The following is a 27,447-nucleotide window of genomic DNA, read 5'->3' on the forward strand; positions in this document are numbered from 1 at the left end:
ATGCTGTTGGAAATTTGCAAAGACAAGTCACCCTCATAGCTTTCCTTTGGAAATTTGTTACAAGGTCCAGGGGGGACAACTTACTCAAGGACTTTGGAGCTCTTTGGCCTATTTGAAAATAAGTTTGACTATATCCTGAAAAATTGTTATAAATATGTTTCTTTTCAAGCACCGAGTGACCCACCAAAGGACATCCTATATGTGAACCTCAGTTCTACAGAAATAAAGGTTTCCTGGAGCCCACCTTCCAAGCCCAATGGGATCATCCGATATTATTCGATTTATTATATGAATAGTTCTGGAATATTCATGCAGGTGTAGTATGATTTTCTTTATGTCCTTGTACCTTTGTTGTTTTATTTTTTCAAAGGCACTCATCCCTACCGGAGGTGGGGGGGGGGGGGGTCTATATATGGTGCCTATAAAATCCACAGGGGAAAACATTTCTGCCTAAACATATTCTATAAACCGCACCTAGATTTAGATACGGTATATAGAATATGCTTAGGCAGAAATTGTAGCGCCTAGATCTTCGTGTCTCCATTTACACCAAAGGAAACATGGCGTAAATCCCGGTATGTAGACTTAGGTTCAAAAAACCATGTTGTATAACAGTACGCATACATTTTGGAATGCCCATGAAAAACCTATTTTCCTGCCCATAACCATGCCTCTTTTGCCTGTATGCATTAGGAGTTAGGCGCAGTTCATTACAGAATACACTTAAGCGTGAGTTGTGTGTCTAAACTTTAATTATTGTCAATTAGTGCTCATTATTGCTTGCTAAATGCTGTTATCAACACTGATTAGCTTGCTAAGCCTATTAAGGTACGCACGTTGTTATAGAATACGCTTGGATTTTGGCACGGAACTCTAGGCGCGCTATAGAGAATCCGGGTGTATATGTGACATAGCACATGAACAACTGCAGTATCTAGGATCATACAGAAGCACCTAGGGGCCCTTTTAGTAAGCCATGAAAGCGTCTATGCGTGCCCAACGCATGCCAATTTGGAGTTACCGGCTGGCCACAGTGCGGCTCTTGTGGTAATTTCATTTTTGGCGCGCGTCCAATACACGCGTCCGAAAAATAATTTTTATTTTCTGGCGCGCATCTGCTATGCGTGCCAAGTGGCATTTGGTGCACACAGGTCATTACCACCCGGTTAACGCGTGAGACCTTACCACTAAGTCAATGACTGGCGGTATGGTCTCAGACCCAAAATGGATGAGTGCCAATTTTTACTTTGCCGCACGTCCATTTTCGGCAAAACTTTTTGAACAGCCATTTTTTGCAGGCACACTGAAAAATGGATCTGCGCACGCCCAAAACACACATCTACACTACCGCAGGCCATTTTTCAGTGCACCTTAGTAAAAGGACCTTTTTAATGTTCTTGGTAATGATAATGTTTATTGAAGACGTGGAAATCTAGAAATTGCTTTGGGGAAACTCTACTACTAAAACCATTTTGATGCAGTTAATGTTTTATTAGGAGGCCTCATGGTGCCCAGTGCACGTAAATCTACACACAGGGATTTACGCCACATTTTTGTTGGTGTAAATGGAGGCGTGTAGTTTTAGGCGCTGGGATATCAACTAAGGTTATTCTATATACCGCTCCTAAATCTAGACTCCGCTTATAGAATATGCTTAGGTGGAAATGTTTACCTCACTGATTTTTAGGTGCCTTATATAGAATCTGGCCCTGTATGTACAACCATACAGAATTTGTTTCTATTAGTCCAATATCAAGAAACATAGTACTTCCACTTTTAATAGCCCATATTGCAATAACTAAAGATTTTTTTCCCTCCAGAATTTTTCTATTGTTGATGTTGAAAGCAATTTTGGAAATACTACTCTGTCTGCAATGTTAGACGGCCTGGCAAAATTCAGTCACTACACACTTTGGGTAACAGCAAGTACTGCCCTTGGAGACGGAAATCAAACTAGTGAAGTTATAGATGTGTATACTGATCAAGATGGTATGTATAATAATCATTCCTGTCTCATTCAACCATATACCTAAAAATCTGAATGGCCAACAAGGACATGCCTCTTAGAGGGGCACCTGTTTTTAGTTGCTAAGAAGGCGCCCAAATTGGTACAAACGCGTGCTTATTTTATTTATTAAAAAAAAACTAACGTAGCAGTCAAAATACATGCACAACACCCCTGAATCTATAAAAGTCGCCATAAATTGCGCTCACAAATTTAGGTGTGCCCCCAATTTGCCCGTGCAGTTTAATAGAATAAAGAGTTAATTAGTGCCAAAAATTGGCTTTTTAACAAGCAATTATTGGCACTAATTAGATTTAATTGGAACTTATACATGTAAATATAGGCATGGGATCTGCACCTAAAATTTACGCATGGCCCGAAAAAGGGAGAGTCATGGGAATAGATAAAAGTGGGAGGACGACCAAGGATTCCAAAGACTGAAAGGATATATAATAATAAAGATGTTTATTGAGGTATAAAGACTCGACACAACGTCATGTTTCGGCCGTTAGGCCTGCATCAGGAGTCTTAATGCCGAATGCTTTTGAGAACTATTTGATGAAGGCAAGCATTGTGTCAGAGGAGACAACGAAGCACGCTCACCTTCACAACGGTCTTTCTAAAGACCTCCCTTTGTTGAGGATTTGCCTTCATCAAATAGTTCTCAAAAGCATTCGGCATTAAGACTCCTGATGCAGGCCTAACGGCTGAAACACGACATTGTGTCGAGTCTTTATACCTCAATAAACATCTTTATTATTATATATCCTTTCAGTCTTTGGAATCCTTGGTCGTCCTCCCACTTTTATTTTATTTCTTGTTGTTGTCCGTGGGGCGTCTAGAGTTCTCCGCCTTCTGGCGGATATTTTTTCTCTAGAGTCATGGGAATTTCAGGGCAGATCAGGGGCGTGGTTTTGAGTTATGGACTAGATTATGTATAGCACACCTAAAATATCGGAGCCAAAACAAAATATGCCAAGACGTATTCTATAAAGTACACCTAAATTTAGGCGTATTTTATAGAATAAGGCTAAATTTCCACGCGGTTTATAAAAGACACTGAGTGCCTGTTTGTGTGACTAAATTTAGTTGAGGGCAATTACACCAAGTAAAACTTAGCGTAATTGCCCTCCAACCACTAGGAGTAGCCTAGTACTGTTTGGAAGTGAAATAATGGAATCATTCCTGTACTTTCTCACAGAGTCTCAGTTATCAGAAATTGCTGAGGCTCAGGATATTCAACTGTATCTAGAGACTAACTAGAAACAAAGAAATTAATTTTTATTGGTTGTGTTCTTCCTGTTGTAGTTCCAGAAGATTCCGTTCAGAATCTGACTGTCCTGTCCAGAACATCTAAGCAAATCCTTCTTTTCTGGCTTCCTCCTCTGAAACCACATGGCCATATTTCTAGATATGAGCTCATCCTTGATGCCAATTACTCTTTCATCATTTCTCCTGGATTATCTTTCACTTCTTTTAATCTGACTGACCTTAGACCTTTTACTGTTTATCGGATAAGTGTGTTTCCCTACACAGTCAAGGGAAAAGGGCCTGGAAAGAGCATTGCTCTCATGACAGATGAATCCAGTAAGTAGAATGTGACTTCGTAGGCTTCTTCTATGATTCATTGTTTTTCAGGTGACTTCTTGTTTTCTGTATAATCTATTAATTCTATTTTTCTTCTGCTAGAGACTTAAGCTTTCTTGGAATGAGAGATTTATTATGCTGAAGCAGGGGTTCCAAGTAACCGAGACACACCTAGCCAGTCAGGTTTTCTGGATATCCACAATGAATATGCATGAGATCAGTGGCGTTCCTAGGGGGGCTGGCACCCGGGGCGGATCGCTGATGTGCCCCACCCCCCGGGTGCAGCACCCCCCCCCCCCGAAGCAGTGCGGACCCTCCCAGCGAAAGGACCCCCCACGAAGGAACCCACCCCGCCGGGTGCACGCTGCCGGGGGGGGGGGGGGGTGCCGCGCGCGTCTGTCCTCCGTTGTTCCATGCTTCTTCTCTGCCCCGGAACAGGAAGTAACCTGTTCCGGGGCAGAGAAGAAGCATGGAACAACAGAGGACAGGCACGCGCGGCACCCCCCCGGCGGCGTGCACCCGGGGCGGACCGCACCCACCGCACACCCCCCCCCTAGGAACGCCACTGCATGAGATAAGTTTGCAGACACAATCTCCACTGTGTGCAAATCTATCTCATTCATATTTATTGCATGTATCCTAAGATTCTGTCTGGCTCAGTATGTCCTGAGAACTGGAATGAGAACCATTGTGCTAAAGTCTATACCAAAAGAGGCAAATGCTTTTCTGTCGCTTTCAGTATTAGTTGTGGAGATTTAAGTAACAGGAGCAAAAAGAAAAAAATTGTTGAATATAAGAAGCAATTATAATATTGCTTATCACTGTGCGAAATCCCTTGGAGTCCTTTCGTTATCTTCTTAAAATTGAAATTTACACCAAACCGTAGAATGATCCGTGGGCAATATCGAGCTGAGCATTAGTAAAGGCCTAGAAGGCTTCGGCTTATTTTTGAAAAAGGGAAGTTGAACTGGAAATGACCCATTGAATGTTTCTGAGGATAATGGTGATTAAAGGTGTATAAACTCACTTCCAAAAGAAATTGTTGACCTCAAAACTTCACCGGCGTACCAAATTTGATTCTTGGAGAAATCAAGAGCAAATTTGAAATATTTGCTGTGGACATTTGAAAAACTCAAAGCAGGCTTTATTGGATTGTCGCTCTACTATGACTTTTTTCAAAACTGTTTTTTTTTCCAAATGTGTCTTAAGTGTCAGATATCTTTAGAACTTTCTTCAAATGTTCTTATAAAAACATCAACATATTTTCCCCCCTGACCTTTAGAAAATCTAAAAATCCCATTGATACTGCACCCGAGTGAGATTCTACTGGTATGAATTTAACGTGGAATTTGTTAACACATTTTCATTATTAACATACAAGCAATTGAAGATGATAAAAGGAACCAGCCACAGGTAGCTTTTCATATGTGCTTTAGTTTTTGTTTAGTCTAGAGTATGCAGAATAGCGAAATCTTGCAAGTTGTGTGTTGTAGGATTTACAGGTAATGTATTTCACTGAGAAGTGGTTTGGAGGTCAGTGGACTGACTCTTTTTACAAAGCGAATCAGATCCACAAATAAACTTTAATAGGTTATGTAGATGAGTTTTTCTTATCATAGCTAATTAAACTCTTTTCTTAATCTTATCCCTCTTTGCTGTAGCTCCAGATGGCCCCGTACGAAGCCTCAGCTATCAAAATGTGACTTCTACTGCTGTAAATATAAGCTGGCTTCCACCATTGCAGCCAAATGGCCTGGTTTTCTATCATCTTTCACTGACCATAGGGGATTCTGAATTTGGTCCCGAGATGGTCAGTCTCATAACTTATGATACATATAAATTGATCGACCAACTTGGAAAATATACTAATTACATTCTTAAAATCAACCCAGCCACAGAAAAAGGATTTTCTACACAATACATAACAAAGTTACACATCAAGACTGAGGAAGATGGTAAGAAGAAACTTCATGAACAAAAAAAGAATGATAAGCCCCTTATTAAATATTCTGAAAGGAACAGAATAGTGAGGGGACAATGCAAGAAGCACCAGAAGAACCAAAGTTGTAAAAATTAATGGAATCCAACAGGAAAAATGTAAAATAGTCTGATCCTTTATTTTATTTTGCTGCATTTATATCCCACATTTTCCCACCTATTTACAGGCTCAATGTGGTTTACAATATAATACAACTACAATCACATTGATGGAATAGAGAATCAGAGTATATATAACAGATAAGGTGCATAGGAATATTATGGCAATCATATTAACGGAGAAGAATTTCAGAATTATTGCTATTAAGGTTCATTACGAAAATTATGTTGATTAAGACGTGGGTAAGTGGATAACAACATAACATAATGATATCAGGACAGGGTACGATTATCAGTAATTAGAGTGTAAATAAAATAGGCAAAATAAAAGAGTTCCAATATAAAATTGTGTCTGGTGTAGTTTAGGAGTCAGATCGTTATGAGGGATCCATTTTGTACGCTTGTCTTCAGTAGTTTCCGGAAGGTCATCAAGTCGCGTGTTTTTCTTATAGTGGTTGGTAATTCATTCCATCGTTGTGTACAGATGTATGAAAAGCTAGATGTATGTATTGATTTGTATTTAAGTCCTCTGCAATTGGGATAATGCCATTCTACCTGTAGTTGAGTGTGATCATTTCATGCCATAGAGCCGTAATTGTATGACTTTTTTTTTCTTTTCTTCTGTTGGATTCAATACATTTTTACAACTTTTGCTCTTCTGGTGCTTCTTGCATTTTTTGCTCACTATTCTGTTCCACCAAGAAGAAACTTAAGTAATTCTATTAAAATGTACTCTCAACAACAATTTCTTTGTTCTTAAGTAATCATGACATTTAGTATGACATTTAGTCTGCGGCTCCTCACTACCTCTCTACCCTCATCTCCCCCTATGTTCCCACCCGTAACCTCCGCTCACAGGACAAATCCCTCCTTTCAGTACCCTTCTCCATCACTGCCAACTCCAGGCTCCGCTCATTCTGCCTTGCCTCACCCTATGCCTGGAACAATCTTCCTCAACCCCTACGCCAAGCCCCCTCCCTACCCATCTTCAAATCTCTGCTTAAAACTCACCTCTTCAATGCTGCTTTCGGCACCTAACCTTTCGAGAAATATAGTATGCCCTATCAGATCGACTCTACACTTGTCTTTTAGATTGTACACGTGTCTCTAGATTTACACCTGTCTTTTAGATTGTACATTTGTCTTTAGATGGTACACCTGTCTTTTAGATTGTAAGCTCCTTGAGCAGGGACTGTCCTTCCATGTTAAATTGTAGTAGCGCTTTAGAAATGTTAAGTAGTAGTAGTATTAATTATTTAAATGGAAGAGATGGGCAAAATGATAGTTTCTAACAGCAATGATAAACTTTCTTTGGATTTTTAAAGTTTTCATGTGAATAGCTCCTGTATACTTGTGGAAATTGATGTCACTCTTCTCCCCCAACCCATCCTCTTCTGTCTGATCAGGATAGGAGGCTTGTAATAAACCATAAACCATACTATGGAGTCCTTTTTCCCAAACAGTGAACTCTTACATGGATCATCCTCATGCACTAAGGCCATGGTTACTGCTGATGTAAAATGGCCAGTTCTCCAATTTTTCCTACTAATGGCCACGCTATAATTTTCCCATATTGGACTAACATGAAACAGTATCAGAAATATTCACATTTAACAACCCATGCAAATCTATCTCATGAATATTCATTGTGGATATCCTGAAAACCTGACTGGAGAGGGGTACTACAGGACTGGACTTGGGAAACACTGACTTAGAGGGATCAATGCTCTGAACACACATGCATATAGAGCTTTCTAGAAAGTAGGTTCACTAATTTTGCATGAAACATGTTTGGGTTTTTAGTTACACACTCACTTGCAAATTGTGGTTGAAAGGGAAATGTTTTCCTTTGAGTAATGAGTTGATTCACCTCCTGCCAGTAATACTACTCATGGAAATCAGTTACTGTTATCAAGTTTCTTGAAGTAAACATAGATTCTTTTTTCCTTCTCTTGTAGTGCCTCAGTCTTCTCCGATAATCAGAAATCAGAAAAACCTCACGGCTACCTCTGTTCTGCTCTCCTGGGATCCTCCAGGCCAGCCATGTGGTATTGTGATAGGCTACGATATACAGTTATATGGACCAAAACTAAACTATTCTTTTACCAGTCAAAACAGCAGTGTCGTGCTGGAAAATCTTTTGCCATTTACACCTTATAAGGTCTTTCTTGCTGCAAGCACCCGAAAAGGACTCGGCCCATTTGGTCAGATCGTCTTTTATACAGAGGAGTCCGGTAAGCGAAGCCTAAAAAGGAAGGCTGAGATCTTTAAAAAAAAAAAAAATCACAAACCTGCAAACAAAAAAATACAGCCACAAGAAAAATTGCTAACATCTTTCTAGTGCTTCAACAACAGCACTTCAAAGACAGATAAATTTTGGTATACTTGGTTTTTGCAATTTATACTACTGAAGGTTCATCACCCTACTGTTTTTCCTTAGGAACTGGCTAAACAGATTTCTAGCTCCAATAAAGTACAATACAATAACCTTTTTCTATTTTACAAAAACCTGAACAGTTTGATGTGGATCACAAAAATGAGATTAGACATTTCTAAGAGGTACAATAACCAAATCAAACAGACACGGTGATATCAAGGCAAACAAAAATATATTTTTTTATCATTTTAATGTAAAACTGTCTGAAATAATTGCTTCCAGAATGTCAAATCATTTCAAATTCTTTCTAATGTCAATCAGAAGTGATTTCAAACCTTGACCATTTGATAACGTAAAATAGATTCAAAATGCCTTTTATTTTTATTTATTTATTTATTTATTAAAAAAAAAAAAAAAATTAATTAAAATTTTCAGATTAATTCCAAGCCTTTTATATAATGCACCTCCTTTAATATTTGGAAAATGTAATAAGATTTGATTTTTCAGGCAGTTCTTCCCGTTCCATGGAGTCAGCCATTGTCTCTTCTGCTTGGTTTCTGATACCCATCCCCCTTATCACTTACCTTGTTACATTGCTGTCAATTGAAGCAATATCAAATGCTTTTTCTAGGTCTGCGTGCTTTCCATTTAGTTTAGCTGTGCCGAGTCACTGGTGTTTTTCAATAAAGACCTGGGGGGCCCTTTTATTAAGCCACGCAAGTGTCTATGCTTACCCAACGTGCGCCAAAATGTAGTTACCGCCTGGCTATGGCGTGGCTCTTACGATAATTTCATTTTTGCTGTGCGTCTGATACGTGCGTCCAAAATTTTCTGATGTGCGTATTGGACGTGCGCCAAGTGGTATTTGATGCATGTAGGTCGTTACTGCCCGGTTACTGCGTGAGACTTTACTGCTAGGTCAATGGCTGGCAGTAAGGTCTCAGGCCCAAAATTGATGCGTGGCAATTTTCATTTTGCCGCACGTCCATTTTCGAGAAAAAATTTAAAAAGGTGATTTTTTGCAAGTGCGCTGAAAAATGATTGCCTGCGCGCCCAAAACATGCGTCTACACTACCACAGGTCATTTTTTCAGCGCAGTTTAGTAAAAGGATCCCTATATTTGCACATACATCTCCCTTGTGGTCTGGAAAAAGCCAGCCTACCCTACTCCTTTTTTTGCATCAAAAGGAAAGTGAAACATTTCTACCTGGTGTTTATTGCAGGGGCGTAGCCACAGGTGGGCCTGGAAAAGCCCAGGCCCAGCCACTTTTGCTCCAGACCCGCCCAGCCTCTTCTCCTCGCTCTCCCCGTCCGCGTGGTCTGCTCACTTTTACTGCCCTGAAGCGCCGTTCTCCCTCCAGCAACGGCGATTCCCATAGCCAGCCTTCTGCCAGCGCGCATCGTCGGGGCCTCTTCTCAGGCACGTCCCGCCTACTCTGCAACTTCCTGCGTCCCACCTTTGCGGAAAACAGGAAGTTGCAGAGTAGGCGGGACGCGCCTGAGAAGAGGCTCCGACGACGCGCGCTGGCAGAAGGCTGGCTATGGGAATCGTCGGTGCTGGAGGGAGAACGGCGCTTCAGGTCAGTAAAAATGACCAGAACTGACCATGTGCAGGGGGCTGTCGTGGGAGGGGGTAGTGGGTGGAGAGGAAATGCGGTGGCGGTGGCAGCGACGGCGGGGGGGGGGGGGGGGGGGTAGCAGGTGGAGAGGAAATGTGAGGCCTGTGCCCACCCAGTCCACCTCCAGGCCCATCTAAAAATTAAACTCTGGCTACGCTACGCTACTGGTTTATTGCCTGGTGTTGTTGGATGTTAATGGCTGATGTCTGCTTAAGCCTTCAATCACTAGTACTGGTTTTAATATACAGCAGTAAGAGCTGATACCAGGAGCTTTACATATGTAGAAATGTCAAAACAGAACTTTTCAACTATACAAAGTTCTGAATTATCCAATTGGCCTGACCTGTTTACAATTTCGTGTCTGCATGCCCTGAATTTTGTCCAGATGGCGCCCTCAAGATGTTGTTTCAAAGACTATTTATATTTTACAAAGTTTCAACATAAATTAAAGGTACCCCAAATTTGAAATCTGGGTTTTTCCGAAAAAAACAAATCATAATTCCCACCACCAACTTAAAGATAACCCTGGACCTGAATGTCTCTTTTGTAAGACTAAGGGCTCCTTTTACCAAGCTGCGGCAAAAGGGAGTCAGTGCTGGCATCAGCAGGTGTTTTACACATGCTCCGAGGCTCCCTTTTACCATAGATGGTAAAAGGGAAGAGTCACCTTCCTGCAGGAATTGGTCCTGCAGGAAGTAAAGCACTTGTCGCTTGGCCATTTCAGGGGGAGCCCTTACTGCCACAAACTACAGAGCAAGTAACACCTACCAAAGTAGAAGCCGAAACATGGAGTCTAGAAAGAGCTCAGTTGATAAAGTGCTGGTGTCTAACATCAGCAGGGACCAGCAGGGAGAAGGAGCACAGCCATAGGACAAGAGCAGGGAAAGGAGGAACCAGAAGACCAATAGGAGAGAAGCAAATGAAGCCAGGCACAGAGAGAGCAGACTCAGGTGCGTGGAAGCAAAGCAATCAAGGAGCCTGGAAGCCAGGCAGAGAGAGAGCAGAACCAGGTGCATGGAAGCTAAGCAATCAAGGAGCCTGCAGCTAGAGAAGAACTACACACACATGGCTCAGGGCTGTGCTGGTCAAGTGTGCATGTCGACGGGACCCCGCGCAGCCCGAGGACACCGCTTGCATTGAGGTAGGGGACATGATATTAACATATCCGATTGCGTGCTGAATTTCGGCATATAATTGGATAGGTGCAGGCTGCACCCCTTGACCGCCCACAAACTAGCCATTTTTGTCTTAGAAAAGTTTACAATGGCTTTCTATACTGCTGAGCTTGGTAGCCATTTTCGTGGTTAGATCCTCCTGTCGACCAACCTGCTCTTCCGCCTGTTGTATGTGTGTTGCGTGCGTAGATATGTTCTCTTTTAGTTCATCAATAGCTGCATGTAACTTAGAAAGTTTAGGGGGTCTTTTACGTAAGTGAGCTGGTGTTTTTAGTGCGCATTAAAAATAGGTGCACGCTAAATGCAAAAGATGCTCATAGGAATACATTGGCGTCTTTAGCATTTAGCGTGCACCTATTTTTAATGTGCACCTACGTAAAAGACACCTATATTGTCTAGTATATCGGCCAAGCTTCTAGTTATTTCTTTTATAGCTGCCTCTTGTAGTGCGAACACTTGCGACTCTCATGCTCCCTTCGGTGATGTTTCCTCCGCCGCCATCTTTGCCACCTGGCTGGGTCTTCGCTCTTTAGTGGGCCATGGATTTTTGGCAGGCATACCCCACTGAGCACTCTCAGGTTCCATTCAAAAACGTATCCGTGGGTAGCCTAAGTAATGCAGCACCAAGGCGGGCGCTGCATCTAGATGACATTGTGAGTATTTTAGCTAATTTTAGGGGGCAGGAGAGAGGAGAAAAAACGCTAGGCGTCCATTCAGGATGTAGTTATCATGTGACCCCCCCCCCCCCCCAGCCATGTTTGTCTTAGGCGTTAACCGGGTATATTCAGAAGCACTATCCGATTAAATGTCGCTGATTATGCCCAGTTAGCTGTGGACAAACGTTTTCAACGGCAAGGAACCCTCTCCATTTTGAATATCATCCCTTTAGATGCTGAAGCCAGCTGGTTGCCCAGAGGCAGCTGAATGCATCTCATTAATGTTTCATGTGATTCACAGGTCACTTGCTAGGGTATTAGATCCCCTAGTTGAACCTTGACCTTTAACCCTTTAGTGTCCAATGTTCCCGTAATAAGCCGTATGGGAACAGATTGATGGGAGCATTGGACACTCTTCTCAATTAAATTCCAGGCCCTTAGGAGCCCCAAGAGGCTCCAAGTAAGCTTAACACCTCCTATCCTCTAAACTGTATAATTGGACATCATACTTTTAGGTATATAATATTTATTTATTTATCTCTTTGTTTTTCTCTATGTATAAACTGTGTGTACATGCACACAAATTGAGAGAAATTTCCAAAAGCTATTTAACCAAGTAAGTGGGCTATTTGAAAATGGGAAAACCCAAGAAGGAAGAAAAAATCCAAAACCTCACGAATGAGTAGACAACAACAAAGCAGTAAGGCAAATACAGCAAGCATTTCCAAAGTTTAAGGACCTTTAATGTAGTCAGAAATGCACGTATTATTTTACTCATAGATTTTATTTTGTTTTATAAGGTTTTAATGAATGCTGAGGCAGGTGCCCATGCCGAAACACAGCCGTTTCGGGTCCCAAATATGTTGGATTTGTCATTACATTAAAGCTCCTTAAACTTTGGAAATCCTCGCTGTATTTGCCTCACTACTTCATTGTCTATTTGTAAATAGCCCACCTTCTCTGCAGGAAAAAGTATGCGCTGTTGGTTCTATGTGCTTGTGTGACCGCTTTGACCACAGCTGCTCATTGCCTTCCCTCAGAAGTGGCAATCTTTGTTGACCACCTAGTTTGCTTGGTGGTTGCATCAGCCCTGTCAATCCAGTCTTGGGTAATACAATTTTCCGTGGTCTGCTCTTGATAGACCCACACACTCTAATGAAGATCTTAAGTTCTGTTTTAATTCCCTCCTCTTATAGACCTCTTTCTGACTCCGTCACACGGGGGACTAAAGGTACTTATTTCATATATCAGGTTCTGTATAGTTTCTCTAACCTCCATTGTCACCCAATCACCAGGGGGTGGCATTAGGAGCCGTAATTGAAAACTAATTCCCATAACTACTGCTTTCTGTCCAAAACTGAGTGTCACTTGTATGTGATCTACCTTGTAGGCTAAATGTTAGGTAAAGAGAAGATAGAATCAATAAAAATAGAGACAGAGATAGGTTTAGATAGATAGGTACATTTTATTTCTTACCCAAACACAAGTCTTCAAGTTGATACAAATACAGACATCAGATTCTGGGTTTATCTGCACAGCGCCCTGCCGTCTGAGAGAAGCGTTGGGGAGGAGTTCCAAACTAAGGCAAAATCTCCCCTCTTTTATACACAAACCTCTCCATAGAAGTGAATGGTGAGAAACCTTGCTCCTAATCTTTCTCACTTTCTGAGATCATACTTTCCCATGCGGTCTGCTGTCTGATGTACCCACTCCTTCCGTTCTCAGCTACTGCTAATTATCAACATGTTTTGGGAAGCGTTGAGATAACAGTTTCACATCTTCCGGCTGCAATACTTTTCATACTTTTCATACCTTTCATACCATCTCATGAACTCTGTATTACCTCTGTATCATTGTATACCAAAACTAATAAGCTCCATTTTATTCATCTGATCCATCATTCTTTCATTACAGGTGCTGTATTTGATTTAAAAATTGTACCAATTTGTGGCAGGACTCATTGTTCAGACCTGCTTTTTGCAGATTCTCAAATATTAAATCATTTACTTGTTGTTTGGCCTAATCAGTACTTTTTCAGTTGTTTTAGGCTGCATAGCTTTGGCCATCACTATTCCAGTGGTAGCCTTAAAGCCAGGCCATATATTAACAGTTCCATTTATGAATGAAGCTTTTCCATCTACCGGTTCTGTGGTTATAGCTTAGATTTGTCCATAGCCCTCAAAAACAGAAGCTCAATACCAGGGACTTTCCAGTTGAGTTTTCCCTCAAGATGTCTATTGTTAAATTCCTGTAATCTCCATTCAGCTCTTCATGCTTCATCGATGTTAAAATTACTTTACTTGAGCTTGAAACTATGGATCCAAAGGAAAAGATGCATGTTCTTTGCCTTTAAAAATGATCCCAACAAACTACCTGCATACAATTCCAACTGCTAATTTGTTTGGACAACTTTTTCCAGCAAAACTTTACATGCAAACGTTTGAAAATCTAAATTATGGGCCCTGTTTAATAAGGTGCGTTAGCATTTTTAACGCGTCTACAACTAGCACGCACGCTAACTGTGTAGGCACCTATAGGAATATTGTAGGCACATACACAGTTAACGCACGTACATGGTTAACGTGCATTAAAAATGCTAACACGCCTATAATGCGACTTAGTAAACAGGACCCTATGTGTTTAATTGCAAACCCTTCCCCAATCTTGCCCGTGAAAACATGGCAGCTTGCTGTAGACCCAAGTACAAGCAAAATGGCATTATGCACCTACTTTTATCCACTTACCAGGTGGGCAGTTTTGTAAAAGGTAATCTTTGTCTAGAAACCACTGTTTTACCTATGAAAATGACTTTGTGAAGGATCTTTCCTAAGCAATGATGTGGCATGTTGATACGATTTTGATGAACTGAATAGTGAAATTCTAGTTTATGAGATTACTGTTGGGAACACGTAGTACGGCATTATACTTTGTATTATTGTAGGGTACCAGAATTGTAAAGTCTTTGTTCCCCACAGAGCCATCAGCACCTCCTCAGAACCTGATGGTGATCAACTATACCGCAGATACTGCGCGGCTGAAGTGGAGCCAAAGCCCACAGCCCAATGGCATTGTGCGAATGTACAGTTTTAAAATTCTGGAGAACAGCAGCCAAATCGTATTTTATCAGGTATGTCCTGGCCTTTTATTCTAAATGCATGTTTTTAGCTGTTAGAAAATTATATTTTACTAGTAAAAAAGGCCCATTTTTGACCCAAATGAAACGGGCACTAGCAAGGTTTTCCTCGGAGTATGTATGTTTGAGAGAGTGTATGTGAGAGTGACTGTGTGTGAGAGAGAGAGTGTGTATGTGAGAGTGACTGTGTGTGTGTGAGAGAGAGTGAGTCTGGGTGCGAGTGTGTCTGTGAGAGAGAGAGTGTGTGTGTGAGAATAAGAGTGTGTGCAAGTGCGTATGTGAGAGACAGTGTGAGAGAGAGTGTGTTTCACACAGATACATTGTGTGCGAGAAAGAAAGTGTGTGAGAGACACAGACTCTCTGTGAGACTGAGTGTATGAGACCAAGAGAGTGTGTGAGTGACTGTGTGACACAAAGAGAGTGAATGTGATGCACTGTGAGACACAGGGGCGTATCTGCGTGGGGCCACAGAGGCCTGGGCCCCCGCAGATTTTGCCCCGGACCCCCCTACCGCCGTTAACCCTCCCTCCCTCGCCTACCGCCGTCACCTACCCCGAGGTCCGCTTCCTCCGGCTTTTTAAAATATTGCTTCAGCTGGCGGGGGGCCCCAACCCCCCGCCAGCCCAGCCGCGATCTTTAACTTTTTCATCCTCGTCGTGCAGCGCGCTGTGAAAGCTGCATGCATCTTTGGATCCAGTTGGATGGAGTCTGTCTGACGTCGCAGCACGTTATTTTTTCTGATGTATCGGACGTGGGCCAAAAATGAAATTACCGCAAGAGCCACGTGGTAGCTGGGTGGTAGCTCCATTTTGGTGCGCATTGGGCGCGCGTAGACGCTTACAAGGCTTAGTAAAAGGGCCCCTCAGTGAATGGCACCCTCCAGCAGCGTGCATCCGGGGCGGACCACCCCCACCGCCCCGCCCTTGCTACGCCACTGGCCTAGTGAAATGAGGAGCTTATGTTTAGTCCAATCTAGGTGCCTGACTTGAAAATTAGGTCCTAAATGCTTCGAAGACTGGTCTCTTTACAACACTTCCCCAGGCAAGCCATCCACTCTGTTGTGAGTACCCTGAAAACCAGACTGGTGATGTGGTCCCTGTAGACTGGGTTGAAATATGTTGGATTAGTTTAAATTTAATTTATTCGATACATTGCTGATCAGATGTAATATCTAAGTGGTTTATAGCACTAGTTTAAAGAAAATAGGATTCAAGCAAAAATTGATCCATAAAAAGAGAAATTAAAATTCGCTTCATTGCAAACAGAGCACTATGGATGTTCTCCATCCACAGTGATGGACCCACATCACAAAACATACAGGGGTGGATGCTATATATGACACTTAAAAAATTGGTGTCAAACCCCCGCTTAAGCATTATTCCATAATCTGTGCCTAAAGTTCGGCACGGTTTATAGAATATCACTTAAGCGTTATGGTTGCATGTAAATTTAGGTGCTACCATTTGAACATCAACAAAAACATGGTGTAAATGCCCGTACTTAAATTTACACGCGGGGCACCCTTTATTTGAGAAACTCAAAACTACACCCAATTATGCCCCAAAATGCCAATGACCATCTTTTTCGGACCACATGTAAATTTTAGGTGCGGCTCCTGTTCTTAACTTTACGTGCATAATATCCAATGAAATCTAATTAATGCCAGTAATTGCTTGTTAAAGAGCCAATTATCGGCATTAATTGGCTCGTTATCCTATTAAATTGCGCACGCAAATTGAGACCGCACCTAAATTTGTTTGTGCAATTTTAGATGACTTTTATAGAATCAAGGGGAGAGTGCTGACTAACAGAAGCATCTTGTACAGGACTAGAATTTTCCAATGTTCATTACTTTGTGCACTTGCAAAAAAAGAGAGATCTCTATAGGTACATATCTCTAAAGACAACAAACCAAATAGTTATTTTCTGATCAGCAAAGCAGCCTGGTACAATCAATGGTTCTAAGTCACCTAGACTACTGCAATGCAATCTATGCCGGATGCAAAGAACAAATCATTTAAAAACTCCAAACTGCCCGAAACACCGCAGCCAGACTCATATTTGGAAAAACGAAATACGAAAGTGCCAAGCCTTTACGAGAAAAACTACATTGGCTCCCAATCAAAGAGCGAATTGCGTTCAAAACCTGCACCCTGGTTCATAAAATTATTCACGGCGAGGCCCCAGTCTACATGGCAGACCTTATGGACTTACCAACCAGGAACACAAAAAGGTCAGCACGCACATACCTAAATCTCCACTACCCTAGCTGCAAAGGACTAAAATTTAAATCAACATATGCATCCAGCTTCTCTTATATAAGCACGCAACTATGGAATGCACTTCCAAACGTCATGAAAACAATGCACAACCTAACAAACTTCCAGAAATCATTAAAAACCAACCTGTTCAAAAAGGCATACCAGAATGATCCAACCTAAACACCTGAACCCTGCAACACAATCGAAACTCATACCAGAACTGGACAAAACTTAACACTTTCTCCTTGAATACTTAATTTACTCTGTCACTTACGAACTTTAATGCAAGACCACTCTGTATTTCTCTTACCGGAATTGGCGATCGCCATCACGGTACTATGTAAGCCACATTGAGCCTGCAAATAGGTGGGAAAATGTGGGATACAAATGCAACAAATAAATAAATAAAATTATGACTGCCACCACCAGCCTTCTATCCAGATATGTTTCACAAAGCATTTTCTGAAAAGGCAAAATCATGTTTTTGGCAGACAACAGAGCATCTCATGCATGGTTCACATTAGGATGTATATTAAATGAGTCACAGGAAGATCTTATAGAGAAGATAATTTCCTACTGTTCTGTAATATAGATGTTCCAAATTACAGTATTAGAGTTTCTATAGCATAGCTGTCAAGTAGAAGCAATAAAAGGTTCAACTTTTAAATAGATAATTGTCTTGAGTGGGAGAAGATATTTTGGAAAAAGAAACATAAGACTTGTGTACACCAGACTAACCATCTTCTTGCACATAGGTTTCGACTGTTATGAAAAAGTTTAACCACTACTTTCTCTTAAACAGAATATATCAGGTTTACAGACGGAAGGCTTCCTTGTTGGATTAAAGCCATTCGAGACTTACTTCGTCAGTGTGTCAGCTTTTACTAAGATTGGAAATGGAAATCATTCCAGTAACACAGTCAGCTTTACCACCAAGGAATCAGGTTAACCAGACTTTTTTTTTTTTAATCAGCTACCTGTTATGGGTTATTACAATTTTTTTTTTTTTTACTAGAGTGTATGTTGGAGGCAAGAGCATGAAATGACAAGAAGAAAAAAAAACAAAAGGAAAAAATTCTAAAATGAAGAAATATCAATCTACATCTAACATTTGAAATGTAAAAGAACAATTTAAAATTAAAACAAAACAGAGGAAAAGATGGGAATTTATAACATTTTATATTAATAAATATAATTTATAATCATGTTTATCAGACAAGGTTTTTGGGACCTTGCCAGGTATTTGTGACCTGGATTGGCCACTGTTTGAAAGAGGATGCTGGGCTTGATGGACTTTTGGTCTTTCCCAGTGTGGCAATACTTATGTACTTATAAACAACACATATATTTATATTAATCTCAGTTCCTAAGGAATCCAATTTAAGAGATCTTGTAATGGGGGAACAGACTGAGTACCTTTGGATATAATTAGGTTGTTGTGTTGAAGTGATTAGAGGTTTTAGGGTGACATGCTTTTTATTTGTTGTTCTTTTATATATTTTTTAAAATTTTCTATTGTATTTTAATGTTTTTATGTAAATTATTTTAAATTATTTTTTTTCAGTGAATCAGTATATTAAAAATCTCTAGATAAATGAAATAATTGTGAGAGTCCACTACCTCAACCCCAATTTGGTCATTTACAAGAGATCATAATGACTGATTATTATAAAAGCACATTGGGGAAACCTGGATTTAAGCCCTAGATAAACTCATTCTTTTTTCTTAAAGAAAACATGAACCCAATATTTAAACACATTTAAGGGAGAAGTTACGAAGCTGTGGTAAAATACGGCATTTTATAACAGCTTAATTTACTGTGAGAATCACTAATCAGTGATAGCACAGTACTGCAGTCATGACTCCTATGATAAAGGAATAGCACAACTTGCGATCAGTCTTGTAATCTGCATTATTATGGTCCATGGGACCATCAGGCATGGTATAAGGGTCTCCCCATTCCACAGAAAGGAATCCCAATCCACCCGGACCTACCCCCAAATAGAGAGTGGTCAAGTGCTTAAACCCTACCTCCACCCTTTTGACCCCACCTCTAAAGGCCCTCATGCCTACCTTCAGTAGTCATTGGTAGTTTAAGGGTGATAAGTCAGGAGTATTCCCAGTCCCTCTTGTCCCTCTTGGTGTTGAGTTTCATAATGGCACCAGCGACCCCTAGCGGTAGTCTGGCGTTACTAGGGATCAGGCGGTCAATAATTATTATTTCAACAATTCTTCTTGGCTATTAGCACATGGTTTGCCCATAGGCGCTGGGTGGAATAGTCTTCCAAACTTTCCAGGAGATATATTTTAAGCATATCTTCTGGAGGAGCATGATTAAATTCAGGGAAATGACCATTCCTTTGATTAAACCACCAAGGTAAGTTTTCTAGATAGCGATGCATCTTACAGGGCCCAAGAATTTGGCAGAATCAAGCCCAGCATTTACATTTCTTGCAACATTATAAGATGATATTTGCTTTTTTGAGGAATACTAAACTCTCGGTCCATATGTGTCTTTTAAGCTCCAGATATTGTCCAGAATGTTCGCTGCGTAGCAACCAGCTGGCAATCAATTTTGCTCCAGTGGGATCCACCAGCTAAGCTAAATGGATTGATTACACATTACCTCATAACGCTTGAAAAAGTGGAGACAGTGGTGGCGTCTAATGAAAATGTTTACACCGTTAGAGAGCTCCTTGCAAACACATCATACCAGCTTGTAATAAGAGCTGTAACATCTGCTGGCAAGGGAAAGGAGCAGGCGTGTGCTGTCACTACGTACCAAGAAGAAGGTAACGTTTTGTCCAATTACTTTTCTGAAGTCCTTGAAATTCTAAGTAGGGCTAGTTCCTTTGTTAAATGTAAAACAGAACTGCCAAAAGTGGTGAGTGCGGAGGTCGGTCTCTTCAGTGTTGACTCAAGTTATTCTTTATGGCAGAAATATCCACCTCTAGGCATTACATAAGTACATAAGTAATGCCACACTGGGAAAAGACCAAGGGTCCATCGAGCCCAGCATCCTGTCCACGACAGCGGCCAATCCAGGCCAAGGGCTCCTGGTGAGCTTCCCAAACGTACAAACATTCTATACATGTTATTCCTGGAATTGTGGATTTTTCCCAAGTCCATTCAGTAGTGGCTTATGGACTTGTCCTTTAGGAAACCGTCTAACTATTACTACTACTACTTAACATTTCTAAAGCGCTACTAGGGTTACGCAGCGTTGTACAATTTAACATAGAAGGACAATCCCTGCTCAAAGAGCTTACAATCTAAAGAACACGTGAACAGTCAGACCGATAGGGGCAGACAAATTGGGGCAGTCTGGAATTCCTGAGAGGTAAGAGTTAGGTGCCGAACGCAGCATTGAAGAGGTGGGCTTTAAGCAAAGACTTGAAGATGGGCAGGGAGGGGGCTTGGCGTAAGGACTCGGGAAGGTTTTTCCAAGCATAGGGTGAGTCTAACCCCTTTTTAAAGTCTGCTAAGCTAACCGCCTTCACCACATTTTCCGGCAATAAATTCCAGAGTTTAATTACACGTTGGGTGAAGAAATATTTTCTCCGATTTGTTTTAAATTTACTACACTGTAGTTTCATCGCATGCCCCCTAGTCCTAGTATTTTTGGAAAGCGTGAACAGAAGCTTCACATCCACCTGTTCCACTCCACTCATTATTTTATATACCTCTATCATGTCTCCCCTCAGCCATCTCTTCTCCAAGCTGTATAGCCCTAGCCTCCTTAGTCTTTCTTCATAGGGGAGTCGTCCCATCCCCGCTATTATTTTAGTCGCCCTTCGCTGCACCTTTTCCAATTCTACTATATCTTTCTTGAGATGCGGCGACCAGAATTGTAGGTGAAATCTATGCCAAGCAACCATTGTGCCTTTTATCAGGCACTGCATGCCCCAAAATTTGCAAACATCATATAGGTATGGCTTTTTACGTTGACTTATTCAAACACAGTGCTAGATAAGATGCATGCAGTGCATTCCAGATAATTGGGACATATCGGTACTAGAATACTTTGGAGCTCATTTTCAAAGGAGAAAAACGTCCAAAAAGTGGCATAAATCTGCATTTGGATGTTTTTCTCACAAAAATGTCCAAATTGGTATTTTCAAAACCAATTTTTAGATGTTTTTTCTATGAATTCCATCATGAGTGCATTAAAATCACAAGGGAGGTGTCAGGGGCGTGTTAAGGGCAGGATCTGGGCGTTCCTAACACTTGGATGTTTTCAGCCATAATGGAACAAAACAAAACTGTCCAGGACTAAAACTAAGATGATTTGAACTAGACCTGTTTTTATAACGAATAAGGCACAAAAAGATGCCCTATATGACCAGCCAGCTTATTTTCGAAGGAGAAGGGCGGCCATCTTCTGACACAAATCGGGAGATGGCCGGCCTTCTCCTAAGGCCGGCCAAATTGGTATAATCGAAAGCCAATTTTGGCCGGCTTCAACTGCTTTCCGTCACAGGGCCGGCCAAAGTTCAAGGGGACATGTCGGCAGTGTACTGAAGGCGGAACGGAGGCGTGGTTAAGAGATGGCCGGCTCTGACGAGCATTTGTCCGACTTTACTTGGTCCTTTCTTGTTCACGACCAAGCCTTGAAAAGGTGCCCGAACTGACCAGATGACCACCGGAGGGAATCAGGGATCACATCCCCTTACTCCCCCAGTAGTCACCAACCCCCTCCCACCCAAAAAAACATTTTTTGCCAGCCTCTATGCCAGCCTCATTTGTCATACCCAGCTCCACCACAGCACTATGCAGGTCCCTGGAGCAGTTTTTAGTGGGTACTGCAGTGCACTTCAGGCAGGCGGACCCAGGCCCACCACAAACCCGCTGTACCCACATCTAGATGCCCCCCTTCACCCGTAAGGGCTATGGTAGTGGTGTACAGTTGTGGGTAGTGGGTTTTGGGGGGCTCAGCACACAAAGTAAGGGAGCTATGTACCTGGGAGCAATTTGTGCTCGGTTGGTGTCCTGGCATGTGAGGGGGACCAGTGCACTACAAATGCTGACTCCTGCCACGACCAAATGACTTGGATTTGGCCAGTTTTGAGATGGCCGCCATTAGTTTCCATTATCGGCGAAAACCAATGTCGGCCATCTCTAAGGGCGGCGATCTCTAAGGGCGGGCCAAATGTTGAGATTTGGCCGTCCCCGACCGTATTATTGAAATGAAAGATGGCCGGCCATCTTGTTTCGATAATACAGTCGGGTACGCCGCTTTACGGGACCGTCATTAGAGATGGGCACCCTTTTAGATGGGCACCCCCATTTGATTATGCCCCTCCAGATGACCACTGGAGGGAATGAAGGATGACCTCTCTTTACTCCCCCAGAAATGGCATGTGCTAGGGTTGGGCGCTACTGCCGGGCTGCTGCAGGTGTCCGGTGGTACTTCCCTTTTAGTGAGCGGTAGCCTGCGATTGGGCTTACCGCTACTTTTTAAAAGGACCCCAGAATGTACGGAATTGATCGGTGCAACGAGCAGAAAAGCTTGTATCAATCCAAAAGGAGTTAGGTAAGTCATTCTGTTTCAATGAATATGTTCTTTTAAAATGCTTGTAACACCGGGGAGGACAATTTTGAAAATATTTTACTTAGATAAACATGTATTTATTTCTGAAAATGGCCCAGCCTCTGTATGTGCTACAGGGTTGCCTACCGCTTCAAAGCAAATACTTTTTCCTGAGGATCTGAGCCACCCAAATAGATTGCACAGCAAAGATCCCACGGAACTTACAGGGCAGATTTTCAAAGGGAAGTCTCCTGGAGGAGTTTTCCTTTGAAAATGAGCACGCAGGCCTGCTGTCAAAGCAGGCTTTGTGGGGAAACTAAAAATTCTGATTCCCCAGCTACTAATGTTGCTGCTGCCATCTACAAGAAGCATAGTAAAAAGACGAGAGGCCTTGACGAAAGTTGGTGAATTGCAACTGCGTTATTTAGATGCAACTTTCACCTGTCGCCTTTTTCTCTGCTTCTTGTTCATCCTTGGATGAATATTTGGCCTTTTGACTTCTGCTACTGCTATCTGTAGCAGCCTCTGTATTCGGCTCACTTAGATTAGAGCAGCATGAAAAGATTTTTTTTTCTCTCTTCTATGTGTCCTTTGAACGCCTGTAATGGCCTCATGGATCCCCAGAAGTCCATGGGAACTACTGTCATAGAGAACTGGATATGGCACAGATTGCTTTTTGCATTTGCAATCTCCAGATAGCGTTGGCGTCTACGAATTTGGGATTTCTAGCCATTCATTTGGTACAAGTGACCCACACATTATTACTGTGACCCTCACATTGTGACCCCTGATACAGCAAGGGCTGAAACACGACTGGTGTTGGGTCATCAAATAAAATCTGCATAGTGACACTTCAACCGTGTTCCTGTGGTCCAGTTTTTGCATCCGTGACCTATCCTTTGTTTCTTCATTATAGACAGTTGAATAGAGCAGGTGTTAAACATGCAGAGCAGAAATTTGGAAGAGGACTCAAAGCCCACCATGAGCATTATTTAGAAATGACATTTTCTCATCTGTGATAGTGGAATAAAATATGAATTGAATAAAGCCTGATACCGTGTTTCCCCGAAAACAAGACACTGTCTTATATTAATTTTTGCCCCAAAAAATGCGCTAGGTCTTATTTTCATGGGCTGTCTTATTTTTCGGGGAAACATCGGGGTTGGATCGGGGTTGGCCCGCCCGCACTCAGTTACTCCCAGAACTAACCTTAAACGCCTCCTTTCACCTTCGCAGCAAGCAGCAGCAGGGCAGGCCACTCCTTCCTTCCATGTCCCGCCCTCGCCTGACGTAACATCCGCGAGGGCGGGGCACGGAAGGAAGGAGAGGTCTGCCCTGCTGCTGCTTGCTGCGAAGGTGAAAGGAGGCGTTTAAGGTTAGTTCCGGGAGTGATGGAGGGTGGATGGAGGGGGGGGGGGGGGGGGCCCGGCGACCTGGGGGGGGGGGGGGGGGGCGGACTTGTCCGGCTCTCAGCGGCCCTGCTTTCAAACAAAAATTTGCTAGGTCTTACTTTCGGGGGAGGCCTTATATCTACCAATTCAGGAAAACCTCTACTAGGTCTTATTTTCGGGGGATGACTTACTTTCGGGGAAACAGGGTAGTTGTAAAAGAGACACATTCTTAACAGTGGTGTAGCTACGTGGGGTCACGGGGGCCTGGACCCCCTCCAAATTTGCTCTATGTCCCTGGTTTGGCTGGTCTCCGGTGAAACGCATTGCCTCCCCTGCTCTCCTCACGTCAGGCATGAGCCAGCCAAGGTATTTGCAGCGGCGGTGCTTCAGCTGGCGGGGATTGGAGACCCCCTCCAGCTAAGATGTACAGCAGCGGCAGCGGGTGGGGAGCGGCAGGGCGGCGAGGTGGCGGAGGGAGGGCGGTGGACCAAAATGTGCCCCCCTCCCCACACCTTGGGCTCTGGCCCCCTCCCACCTCGAGGTCTGGCTACACCCCTGATTCTTAATAACGTATTTTTATTTAAATTCAGGAAAATGCCTCAGCACATTATTCACGGAATAGTTTTGTGCTGAGTTTCTTTCTACCACAAGCTGGAGATTCACGGTTTGGAATGGAAACAGTTTTATAGCTCTTGTCAACCTTCTTATTAATGGTGGCCTAACATTAGTCATAGTTACTCTGCCAGCACTGAGTCATTGAAAATGCATTTACTTTTGACATAAAGTAAAATCAGATTTGCTTCACTGTCTCACTGCCTAGTGTCTGGTCTTAACATTCCTCACTAAGATTATTTCTAGTTTTTTTTTTTTAACATAATCTTAGCTGGTGCTGAGTTCAGCTAAACATGCGGTTGAAATTTTAGTGGAGATCAGTGCTGGCTGCCTTATCTAATGTTTCTGTCACGCTGGAAAAAACATATTTTGAAATCAACTAGTTGCCATGCTGGGCCTGATATCAAGTAGCCGCTGCTGCTGGGTAAAGAGCTGGTCTTTAGTCATATATTGTACAGCAGTAGCTATTTAAGGGGGGGGGGGGGGGAGTGATCGAGGTGTGGGTGAAAAGCAGGGCTTTTTTTGAGGGGGTACTTGGGGGTACTGAGTACAGGCACCTTTTCCATTGTCCGCTGAAATTGACCCGTTGTCCCCAAGTTTTAATGAAAGAGCTGAGGCTCTACACACCAATTCTTCCTTATCATAGAATCTGTGATTGGTTGCAGGGGGCCTGGCTATTGTGGGGTAGGTTCCTCAGCAGTGGCGTAGGAAGGGGGGGGGGCGGTGGGGCGGTCTGCCCCGGGTGCACGCACTGGGGGGGTGTCGGCGCCGCTGGTTCCCTGCTCTCTCTGCCCCGGAACAGGTTACTTCCTGTTCCGGGGCAGAGAGAGCAGGGAACCAACGGAGCCGACGCAGCTTCCAGAGACAACGTGCATTCGGCGGGGCGGTGCGCCAACGGTAATGATGCACTCTGGGGGGGGGGGGGGGTGCGCTGTGCTGCACCCTGGGGGGGGGGGCGCAGCGGCGACCCACCCCAGGTGTCAGCTGGCCTCACTACGCCGCTGTTCCTCAGTGATCACCCCACCCCTGAAGGGTGTCAAGGCATTTGAGTACCGGCACCTTTTTCGCTAGAAAAAACACACTGGTGAAAAGCAATCTTTTACTGTGCCTTGACTTCACAAAGGATTCAGCAACTTGCAGTATGTCAGTCCCGCAGGTTGAAGAATCTTGTTTTAAAAGAGTAGCCCTGCTTGCGGGCCACCTTGCAAGCGGCGTAATTCCAGGGGCCCGTGAGCATCGGGCTGCAAAGTCGCAGCCGGATGCTCCAGGGCCAGCAGAACAGGGTTCCTGGGCTTACAGACCCTGCAAAGTCCATACAGGCCCCTTCCGGCTGAAGCCAACTGCCTACCCCCACCCTCCACCCCTCAAAAGGTCTAAGCCCCCCACTCCCCCTCCCACACCAATTCCCAGATAGCCCTCGACTCCCTCAAAGGGCTACCTTTTCACCATTGGTGGTCTGGGAGATGTCTTTGGATAGGAGCAATGACCAGTTGCTCCTGACCAGTTGAGCACTGGTAGCAAAATTTATTTATTTATTTTACAACACTTATAACCCACAATTTCCCACCGCTGGCAGGCTCAATGTGGCTTACAACATTTAAGTAACAAACAGGCGAGTACAATAAATGGAGAGGGATACGTGGGGCGGAAACGTAAAGGGATAGGAAAAAAGTAGGTAAGTCCACAAGATCACTAGAGGGGTCGGAGTCCAGGAGTCAGTGAGGCAAGACAGGATCTTTAGGGTAAGCTTGCCCAAGTAAGTAGGTCTTGAGAGACTTCCTGAAAGTCAGATGATCTTGAACCATTTTTACTGATTTAGGTAATGTATTCCACAAACGAGTGCTGATATAGGAAAAGGTGGAAGCGTATGTGGTTTTATACTTGAGTCCAGAACACGTAGGTTTAAGTAAGAACAGGCAGTTCTAAGTGAATTTCTTGGTGGTAGGTTGACAAGGTCATCCATATATGCTGGGGCTGCTCCATAGAGGATCTTATGGACTAGGGTACAAATTTTAAAAGTTATATGCTCCTGTACAGGAAGCCAGTGTAGCTTCTCATGAAGTGGTCTGGAACAGGTGAACTTTGACGCTCCATAGATAAGTCGAGCTGCTGTGTTTTGGGCAGTTTGTAGCTTTTTGAGAAGCAGGCCTGTGCACCCTGCGTATATGCCATTGCAGCAAAATGAAACATACGTGCAGGACGTCAAACTCACAGAAACAGAAGCCTGACCTTGCAGATCAACAACGCGGCCACACCAGAGAAGAGGACTTCGGCTGGCCGGGGTTGGGGACCCCAGCCAGCAAAGGTACCCGACGGTGGCGGCGGGGGAGCATTGGTGGCAGCGGGAAGAGGGGGTCGAAAGGGTTGGCACTGGGGGGGGGGTCAAAGGTGGTGGCGGCTGGTCAAAATGGGGGGAGGGGGTCGGCGCCACCGGGGGGGGGGGCTAAAATGTGCCCCCTCACCTCGGGCTCTGGACCCCCCTCCCGTCGAAGTCCGGCTATGCCCCTGAACGCGCATTAAAACCGCTAATGCGCCTATAGCACACCTTAGTAAACGTGGTGTAAATTTTGTACCTGGAGCCAGGGGCGTAGCTAGGTGGGCCCATGGGGGCATGGGCCCCCACAGATTAAGCCCTGGCCCCCTCTACTTCGGACCCCCCACTGCCGCTGACCCTACTTCCGTCGTCACCGCCAGGTACCTTTGCTGGTGGGGGTCCTCAACCCCCACCAGCTGGTCTTCTTTAGTGCTGGTCGACTCCGATGCCTTCGCTGATGATCTGTTTCTGACTCCTGACGCCCTCCGTGCACTTCCTGCACGGGGCTACATACAGGACGTGCACGGAGGACATCAGGAGTCAGAAACAGATCAGCAGCGAAGGCGCCGGAGTCAACCGGCGCTGAAGACTTTGGCTGGCAGGGGTTGGGGACCCCCATCAGCAAAGGTACCTGGCGGCGGCGATGGGCGAGGGTCAGCGGCGGGAGGTCCAAAGTGGTGTGGGGGGGGG

The 27,447-nt window shown here is 43.5% G+C and overlaps 1 protein-coding gene across 5 annotated transcripts in view; it reads left to right on the forward strand.

The window, feature by feature from the left end:
* Positions 1–27,447, forward strand: part of PTPRQ (protein tyrosine phosphatase receptor type Q) — a 260,138-nt gene that overhangs the window by 144,450 nt on the left and 88,241 nt on the right. For all 5 annotated transcript variants that reach the window (XM_030214581.1, XM_030214584.1, XM_030214583.1 and 2 more), the window contains 8 exons: positions 170–315; positions 1,821–1,989; positions 3,314–3,592; positions 5,254–5,547; positions 7,648–7,923; positions 14,492–14,643; positions 17,713–17,854; positions 19,433–19,702. In XM_030214581.1, coding sequence (XP_030070441.1) covers positions 170–315; positions 1,821–1,989; positions 3,314–3,592; positions 5,254–5,547; positions 7,648–7,923; positions 14,492–14,643; positions 17,713–17,854; positions 19,433–19,702 — 1,728 coding nt within the window. The remainder of the gene's footprint in view (positions 1–169; positions 316–1,820; positions 1,990–3,313; positions 3,593–5,253; positions 5,548–7,647; positions 7,924–14,491; positions 14,644–17,712; positions 17,855–19,432; positions 19,703–27,447) is intronic.

This window comes from Microcaecilia unicolor, chromosome 9 (genome assembly GCF_901765095.1).
Source record: "Microcaecilia unicolor chromosome 9, aMicUni1.1, whole genome shotgun sequence".
NCBI classification, from domain to species: domain Eukaryota; kingdom Metazoa; phylum Chordata; class Amphibia; order Gymnophiona; family Siphonopidae; genus Microcaecilia; species Microcaecilia unicolor.